This window comes from Eptatretus burgeri, chromosome 13 (assembly GCF_056783735.1).
Source record: "Eptatretus burgeri isolate ZD-2024b chromosome 13, Ebu_testis_v1, whole genome shotgun sequence".
Taxonomy (NCBI): Eukaryota; Metazoa; Chordata; class Myxini; order Myxiniformes; family Myxinidae; genus Eptatretus; species Eptatretus burgeri.
In genome coordinates this window covers 77,655,154-77,664,360 of record NC_140973.1, presented here as the reverse complement: position 1 = coordinate 77,664,360, position 9,207 = coordinate 77,655,154, and the positions used below count along the sequence as shown (strand labels likewise).

The window sequence follows — 9,207 nt, the reverse complement described above, 5'->3', positions numbered from 1 at the left end:
TCCACCCTCCACACTCTACCCTCCACACTCTACCCTCCACACTCCACCCTCCACCCTCCACACTCCACCCTCCACACTCCACACTCCATCCTCCACACTCCACACTCCACATTCCACATTCCACACTCCACCCTCCATCCTCCACACTCCATCCTCCACCCTCCACATTCCACACTCCATCCTCCCACACTCCATCCTCCATACTCCACACTCCACACTCCCCGCTCCACACTCCACTCCGCTTCACACTCCACGCTCCACACTCCACCCTCCACCCTCCACCCTCCACCCTCCACCCTCCACCCTCCACCCTCCACACTCCACCCTCCACCCTCCACACTCCACCCTCCACACTCCACACTCCACCCTCCACACTCCACCCTCCTTCCTCCACACTCCATCCTCCTTCCTCCACACTCCACCCTCCTTCCTCCACACTCCACCCTCCACCCTCCACCCTCCACCCTCCTTCCTCCACACTCCACCCTCCACACTCCACCCTCCACCCTCCACCCTGCACACGCGCAATCTGGCGAGAACCTCCTCGAGAATTCACAAAACCACGTCCAGTGTCCCTTGGGAGACAAAGTTTGATGTCGATGAAGAGGTTGAAGAGAAATAATTTCTCAAGGATTTTCGTTCAATTCCAGCGAGCTGCCAGACCGTGTGACCTGTTAATTATTATTATTATTATTATTATTATTATTCGTGAACTCGCTTACTGTCCCCAAGAATTGGTGAACACGCGGGTGAAGTTTCCCCCCGAAATATCAACCTGTTCTGGATCAGATGATTCACCCTCAAACCCGCGGAGAAGGTTCAATGCAGCATTATCAACAAGACCCCCAGCAACAGCACTCCGTACGCAAACACCATCAGCACTGAAACGTGAGGGCCAAAACAGGCTCAGAGCAGTCACAATGGAGCACGTGTGATTGTGTGGACAGCCAGGAACAATGGCGTGATGAAGTATTTGCTGCTCAGGAAAAGCGAATATGGACGCAACTCCTCCCCCCCCCTTCCTCCTTGTCAACGGCAACACCCCCATTCCGCTCGTTGTGCGTACGTAATAAATATATGGCTTCTTCAGGTATCTGGAGAGTGGGTGAGGTGTATAAATGAGAAGTAAATAAAAGGCTGAGGTAGAAAATAATTTAAATCACCAGAGACGAACGCGATTGAGAACCATCCGTGCGATGAAGAAGAAGAAGACAAAGTATAAGATGAAGAAGAAGAAGAAGAAGAAGAAGAAGAAGAAGAAGAAGAAGAAGAAGAAGAAGAAGAAGAAGAAGAAGAAGAAGAAGAAGAAGAAGAAACGCGAGAATTTTTTTGATGGGTTGATGTGAGGAGGAGGAGGACGACGAAAAAAAAGAAGAAGAAGAAGAAGTAGAAGAAGAAGAGGAAGTAGAAGACGAATATTTTGTGGTGTATGAGGAAGCACGGTGGACAGAAGACACCGCGATTACAGGTGAGGGTCAGATAGACAGGTGTGAACGTGGATATACGAGCTGGTTCGGATCAGCGTGTATGTATATGTATATATAATATTCCAGGAGATGAGGAATAATCACAATGACATTAATGATTGTGTAATATTTACCTCAGGACGTGATTCTTTTCACGATGGTTTTTGTTTTTATTTCCTTTCGTCATGTTGCTTCCAGATGTTTGTGTCCCGCGTAACCGACGCAGAGGTTCGGATTTATAAAAGCACGTCTCGCCAGATGTTTATGAGGGACGATCACGTCCCAGCGGACACATCTCGCTATGGATGTGTACATGGCATGACACCCAGCGGACACACCTCGTTATGGACGTGTACATGGCATGACACCCAGCGGACACACCTCGTTATGGACGTGTACATGGCATGACACCCAGCGGACACACCTCGTTATGGACGTGTACATGGCATGACACCCAGCGGACACACCTCGTTATGGACGTGTACATGGCATGACACCCAGCGTTCACACCTCGTTATGGACGTGTACATGGCATGACACCCAGCGGACACACCTCGTTATGGACGTGTACATGGCATGACACCCAGCGTTCACACCTCGTTATGGACGTGTACATGGCATGACACCCAGCGTTCACACCTCGTTATGGACGTGTACATGGCATGACACCCAGCGGACACACCTCGTTATGGACGTGTACATGGCATGACACCCAGCGTTCACACCTCGTTATGGACGTGTACATGGCATGACACCCAGCGGACACACCTCGTTATGGACGTGTACATGGCACGACACCCAGCGGACACATCTCGCTATGGACGTGTACATGGCACGACACCCAGCGGATACACCTCGCTATGGACGTGTACATGGCACGACACCCAGCAGACACATCTCGCTATGGACGTGGACATGGCACGACACCCAGTGTTCACACCTCGTTATGGACGTGTACATGGCATGACACCCAGCGGATACACCTCGTCATGGACGTGTACATGGCATGACACCCAGCGGACACACCTCGTTATGGACGTGTACATGGCATGACACCCAGCGGATACATCTCGTCATGGACGTGTACATGACATGACACCCAGCGGATACATCTCGTCATGGACGTGTACATGGCATGACACCCAGCGGATACATCTCGTCATGGACGTGTACATGGCATGACACCCAGCGGATACATCTCGTCATGGACGTGTACATGACATGACACCCAGCGGACACACCTCATTATGGACGTGTACATGGCACGACACCCAGCGGATACATCTCGTCATGGACGTGTACATGGCATGACACCCAGCGGATACATCTCGTCATGGACGTGTACATGGCATGACACCCAGCGGACACACCTCATTATGGACGTGTACATGGCACGACACCCAGCGGATACACCTCGCTATGGACGTGTACATGGCACGACACCCAGCGGATACACCTTGCTATGGACGTGTACATGGCACGACACCCAGCGGACACATCTCGCTATGGACGTGGACATGGCACGACAACCAGCGGACACACCTCGCTATGGACGTGTACATGGCATGACACCCAGCGTTCACACCTCGTTATGGACGTGTACATGGCACGACACCCAGCGGACACACCTCGTTATGGACGTGTACATGGCATGACACCCAGCGTTCACACCTCGTTATGGACGTGTACATGGCACGACACCCAGCGGATACACCTCGCTATGGACGTGTACATGGCACGACACCCAGTGTTCACACCTCGTTATGGACGTGTACATGGCATGACACCCAGCGGACACACCTCGTTATGGACGTGTACATGGCATGACACCCAGCGTTCACACCTCGTTATGGACGTGTACATGGCACGACACCCAGCGGATACACCTCGCTATGGACGTGTACATGGCACGACACCCAGGGGATACACCTCGCTATGGACATGTACATGTCACGACACCCAGCGGACACATCTCGCTATGGACGTGTACATGGCACGACACCCAGCGGACACACCTCGCTATGGACGTGGACATGGCACGACACCCAGTGTTCACACCTCGTTATGGACGTGTACATGGCACGACACCCAGCGTTCACACCTCAATATAGACGTGTACATGGGACTCCTACCAGCAGACACACGTCGCGTGTCTCTATCGATGTAGTCACAGGCCACGTGGTTGCTGGTATACAGTGTTCCCTGGAGTACAGTCTTACGTTGTGGTTGTGGTACCGTGTGTGAATGTTTGTTTGTTTGATTCTTGATTCGAGATGACGGAAGGTGCCATTTGTTTTGCTGTATTCATGTGTGGAAAGGGTTGGTGGTGAAGTCGGTTAGTGGTGGTTGGGTAAAGAGTTAGTAAAAACCGTGCTATCCCCCTGGGGTTGAAAGCTCAGTGTGAAAGGTTATCGTGGCATTACGATCTCTGGGTGTGTTGTGGACGGATCTGTGTTTGGTGATTGTTAATATGGAACGAGTTTATTTGTGCTCTTTATTGACCCGATGATGTTTTACTTAATATTATCATTCCAGACAACCAGGCGCTCGGTTAGTTAACTGTTCATTGGTTGTGTGTGCTATGTTCTGGTGTTGGACAAGATCGGACTTTGACATGTCATTAATTTTCATCCTGCAGTGACTGCTTCGTGGTCGTCGAATTCCATTGAAAGAAACCTTGCGAGAAATTCCAGGTAAAAATCTTAAACGCTTAATCCAGGTAAAACGCTTAATTTTGCTGAAGATCCGAATCCGGATCCGAATACGACAATTTTTAAACTGATTCTTCACCATTGAGTGATGGGTTCAAAATGACATTTAGCACGATACCTCAAAAAGTTGTGGACGATACGTGGTGGGCAGGTTGGATATGGACAAGGACGAATTGATTCGATTTTGGTGAAGATCCGGATCCGAGAATTTAAAGTGATCTTTTTATTCTTCTACCATTGAGCAATAGGGCTAAAACGACATGTAGCACCATATCTGAAAAAGTTTATGGAAGCATTCGGACGAAACTTGGTGGATAAGTTGGTTAGGTGACGAGAACAAGACGATTCAATTTTAAGTCAGATCTGAATCCAGATCCGGCCTATCAGTGGGATACAATGCGTACACTAATCAGCCTGGCTTATGTGCATCTCCATAGTCTCCAACAGCAAACTTCATCGTATGCTGTCAGGAGCTGGCTCGCATGTACAGGATATTCTCCTCTCGGCTGTCTCGTCTGGGTTTGATTCCATCCCTTACTCTAAAAAACGATTGCCCTGATGTTTTCACAGGAAAGGTGTTGCATCGATGAGCGAGCCGTCCGCGAGCGTTGCTGGCTGGTGGACGTTGGATCCTAATGTGTTTTTTTTCACAAAGAGCAGACGACTGCTGCCCGTACCGTAAACAAATCGCATCAGTGGCACTGCCGTTTTACCATAAATGATGTAACCATCACCCAGATGTTGCACAAACTAATGAACCGAGTCGTATTTCTTGAACACCTGGTCAGCTTGGGCAAACCTGGCATCAAATATATCTTGTACATTCGAGCGAAGTCGATGGCATGCCATCGCAAATCCCCACGTTTCCCACTGAAAGCAAAGTTGAAAGTTGGCAAAACGTTCCACCAACAATGACACGATATCAAATTTTGAGCTTGAAAAATCTTCTGTTGTGACTCCAAGTCCCCACCCCATGGGCCATGAATCGTGGGTCAAATCCCCCCCCCCAAAAAAAACCTTACATATTTTCTGCGCCTCCCACTCCACCTCTCTCACCCCCAAAGTTGATTGCTTAAACAAAGTTTCATTGAAAAAGTTTTAAAATGTGCAGGTAATTGCATTTCCTGGAATTTGATCTTGTAATCCCACCCTAGGGTCCCAAGGGGGCAGGGCCAAAAATGACACTGCTCTTGCACCTTATACTACTGTGTGGTGATCATACCTACCAAGTTTGAATATCTGCACAACCTGTTTAAGAGGAGATAGCGTGATGGATCGACGTACAGACAGACTGACATTCAGATGGACAGACTGACGGACGGAACCGATTACAATCTTCTCCCCATTTTTAAAATTTATTCAAGTATGGACATAATGAATGAATAAATGAAATGAAGTGTTGTTGCTGTTGTGTAACACCTGAATATTGACCAGTCATCACGATAGTGTTCTCAAACATTTTGTTTTTCGCAGATCTGCTTCCAGATCAGAGACAGGATTGCCATCAATATGGCTTGGCCGTTTGGTCGAGGATAGATTGCATGGGAGAAAAGGCAGACAATTGCAGCTGGATTACAGAGTGAGAGTGAGAGTGAGAGAGTGGCACATAACATCGGGCCAGAAGAGACAGCCACGTACATGAAATGCGGCGGCGCCTGGACCGCATTCGCTTTCGGAGCACGGCGAGGCGGGAGGATGAATCCGGAGATCATGGGGATTCGCCCAACTTGTCCGATGGGGAATCGGTGTCGGAGGATGGCACCTCTGAGCTTGCTGGCCCCATTACCTTTGGATCCATCAGAGAATCAGAGGAGTTACGAGATTCGGTAACTTAACCGTTCAGATTGCGTGGCATTGGCAAACCTTGAAGGCCTGAGTAAGCACTTTTGTCTGCTAACGGCAATGTGATTGAACAGTTGTAACACGAGTCGAACCATGAAATCGGTACACACAATCTTGCTTTGTTTTGGCACAGCAGCCTTTTTATTGCTTACAAGAGAGTACGCCAATGAAGTGTGCGAGCACAAAAGCAAGCATTTATTTGTTCATTATGCAGTGAAAGTAAACTTAAAGTACTTATAAATCAATTCACTCCTAATGGTGGAACTTTATCTTATCTTGAAGTTTATATCGTAGCTCGTGGTTCGATAGATTTACAAACGTGGTTGTTTTGATAGCTCGTGGGTTTACAGATAGATTCTTGGAAAGGACAGCATTGTTGTGGAATAGAGATGGTGAAGTGCAAGATGTTTGCTTTGCTTGGATGAGTGTGACTCGTGTAACCTTTATTCACTGAAGCTGTGCCTCCTCGGTGGATTTTGGTGTTTGCCGGGACATGGATCATGCCTCCATGTTTGGTGTTGCTTCATGACATTAGTCCAGGCAGAAAACGATGTTTTGTTGTATAGTGCTCATTTTGTAATATGGTTAGCCTTGACTGTCTCCTTCAGGTTTTATTCGGTTGTGTTTGTGTTTGTCCTCGTCTCTGCATGTATGTCTATTTTATACAGATTTTTCATTCCCAGATCCACTGTAATCTATATAACCGCTGAAGCTTTGCATTGCAAAATGCAAAGTTTTGTTTGGTATTCAATAACCATAACCTTCTTCTTTTTTTCTTTTTTTTTGGGGGGGGGGCCTAATATTTGCACTTTGGAATAACTTTATTTGGACTTTACAGAAAACACATTTGGCCAACCGACTGGAATCCTATCCTACTATCTATACTATAACAGAGCCGTGTGTGTCGCCATTTTTCTCACAGATGGCTTAACGGACCTTCATCAAACTTTCAGAGGTCCATCAGTGAGTGCCGGGGAGTGTTTTGGGGGAAAAAAACATTTTTTGAAAATTTTAAAAACAAAAGTTGGAGTTTTTTTGGGGGCGGGGGATTCTTTCTTTTAATCGTTCTATCGTGGGTATAAGGAAGTGTTTTAAGCCCCCACAAAAAACAGGACTGGGCTGATCTCAACCAGTCAAGTCAAGGGCACAAACAAAAGTCCCTTAAGGGGCAGGGGAAGGGGGTGATTTTCACCTGTACACATGCCAACGTGCCACAGCGCAAGTGGTTTGCTGATCCCTGCCGCAGACGGGGGATTATTAGCGACAGCACAAAATATGTTTGCCTCCCACCTCCCCCACTATACCCCCCCCCCCCAGAAGCTGCTCTCTAAGGGAGTGGGTGTTTCTCGCGGTGCAAATATAACAATTCCATCATCAGTGATATCGCCACACAGATTCACAATAGTGTTGTGGATCCGGGGTGGCGGGATTCTCACCCGACTCTTGGCGCCACCCTCACCACCGCCGTCTCCGGGGTTTAAAACCCCGGCTGGCTCAGCACAGGCCTCGGGTCACGCGTCTTCAATCCCGATACCAACGTAATCCTGAACCTTACCAGTTGGGGAAATAGAACCCCGGTTACAGACTGGTTTTGTCAGATGCCGAGCGTTTTCTGCCAGTCTGTAACCATTTTGGTTTTATATGCCAATCGAACGGATCGTTCCTCGACGCGACACGAATTAATCCATAGCGGCAACTTCATACGAACCAACCAGATTTATTGGGGAACCTCAGGGAATACGACACAAGCAAAACATTCACGACATTGTTTTTTATTAACAATCTTTAACCCGTTCTTAACTCGGGAACTACGGATTACAGGTTTTGAGGGGATTGCTACCGAGATATGCCTTGTACAACGTGCAGACAAGACAAACAGACAGCATGCATGCAGACAAGACAGAGTACTTGGTGAGGTTTCATGGACGAGAGGAAAGTGACAAAAGCACGAATGTCGCTCGTAACAAGCGGATGTCCACGGATTTGAGCCCCCAGCTCAAACTCGAAAACGCCGCGTGGCGAGATGGCGCTCGCCTTCCTTTTCCGCACCACACGCGGTCTCCGCGCGCTCTGACCCTGCGTAAGGCGAACGGCACAAGACCGTCAGATCGACGATGGGCCTCAGCTGATTTCTCTCAAGGTCCAGCATACAAATCCAGGCCTGGCCTGTTCACCAGACAAGGCCAAATCGGGGTGCCAGGCTCCGGCAAGCGGATCAGCAAATGTGTCGAGCCGTGAGGTGAGTAAGGATTGTCAGAGGCTCCGTCGTTTCCTCTCTTGCCTTCCCGCCTCGAAGCCTGACTTCTCAACTCCGTCCTCTCAGTTTCTTTCTCTGCAGAATCACCTTTTCTTTCCTTTTCTACGCTCGCCTCTCAAAGCCGACTGCCGTTTCTCTCACGGCAGAATCACCTCCTCATAAGAGTCGATCGCCGACTCAACGTGCAGGCCGCCTCGAGTCGTTTCTCCTGCCTCCTTCACAAAGCAGATTGCAGACAGACACTTTGTTTCTCTGTTGCCTTCCCTGCCTTTCTTTCGGCTCGTTCCTCACGAAAAATGGACACAGCTGTCCCATGTACAGCCGATCGGCGCCACCTCGGCGCTCAGTTTCACCACAGGTTTTCTTTCCTTCTCGCCTCGAAACTCGAGCACGCCTCGAGAACCGACTGTTCGCCCAAACTGAACCTTTTCACCACAGTTTCTTTTTCGTTCGCTCGCTTCGACCCTGAGCACGCCTCGAAACCGACCGTTTCCCCAAAACTGAACCTTTTCACGAGGTCTTCGTTCGCTCGCTTGAAGCCACTCGCTCCTCCCCCTTTACGAAGCAGACAAACTCCTCCCCTTAGCTCCACCTCCCTCTCCAGGCCACTCCCCCTCAGCCGACTGGGCGGGGCCTATCGTCCGGAGAGGCGAAGGAAGAAGAGGGAGCTCTCTATCCACCACCACCGCACAAACAATAAACAGCCTCTTACATCTCCCGACACACATGTAACGTCCATTTTACCGAACAACCTAGCTAAACATGCATTTAATGGGGGATCTGAGCTAATCCTATATTTAGTAGCCTAATAAGGGCCATTTCCGTAACAATAGATTAGGGGCGCTTTGAGCGGGCAGCCAGCAACTTTGACCTTGCTTTGAATGCAAGTGCCACGGATGGGACAACCAAAGTTTGTTGATTTATTTGAATA

The 9,207-nt window shown here is 48.9% G+C and overlaps 1 protein-coding gene across 6 annotated transcripts in view; it reads left to right on the top strand.

Annotated features, from left to right (window-relative positions):
- The first annotated feature begins 1,236 nt into the window (after positions 1 to 1,236).
- The window catches only part of GRAMD4 (GRAM domain containing 4), a 52,702-nt gene continuing 44,731 nt past the window's right edge, over positions 1,237 to 9,207 (top strand). For 2 of the 6 annotated variants that reach the window (XM_085853222.1, XM_085853223.1), the window contains exons 1-3: positions 1,237 to 1,468; positions 4,105 to 4,159; positions 5,651 to 6,003. In XM_085853222.1, coding sequence (XP_085709348.1) covers positions 5,821 to 6,003 — 183 coding nt within the window. In that variant the 5' untranslated portion in view covers positions 1,237 to 1,468; positions 4,105 to 4,159; positions 5,651 to 5,820. Of the gene's footprint in view, positions 1,469 to 1,664; positions 1,695 to 4,104; positions 4,160 to 5,650; positions 6,004 to 9,207 lie in introns of all 6 variants that reach the window. The other 4 variants (XR_015050925.1, XM_085853218.1, XM_085853219.1 and 1 more) reach the window with 3 other exon arrangements.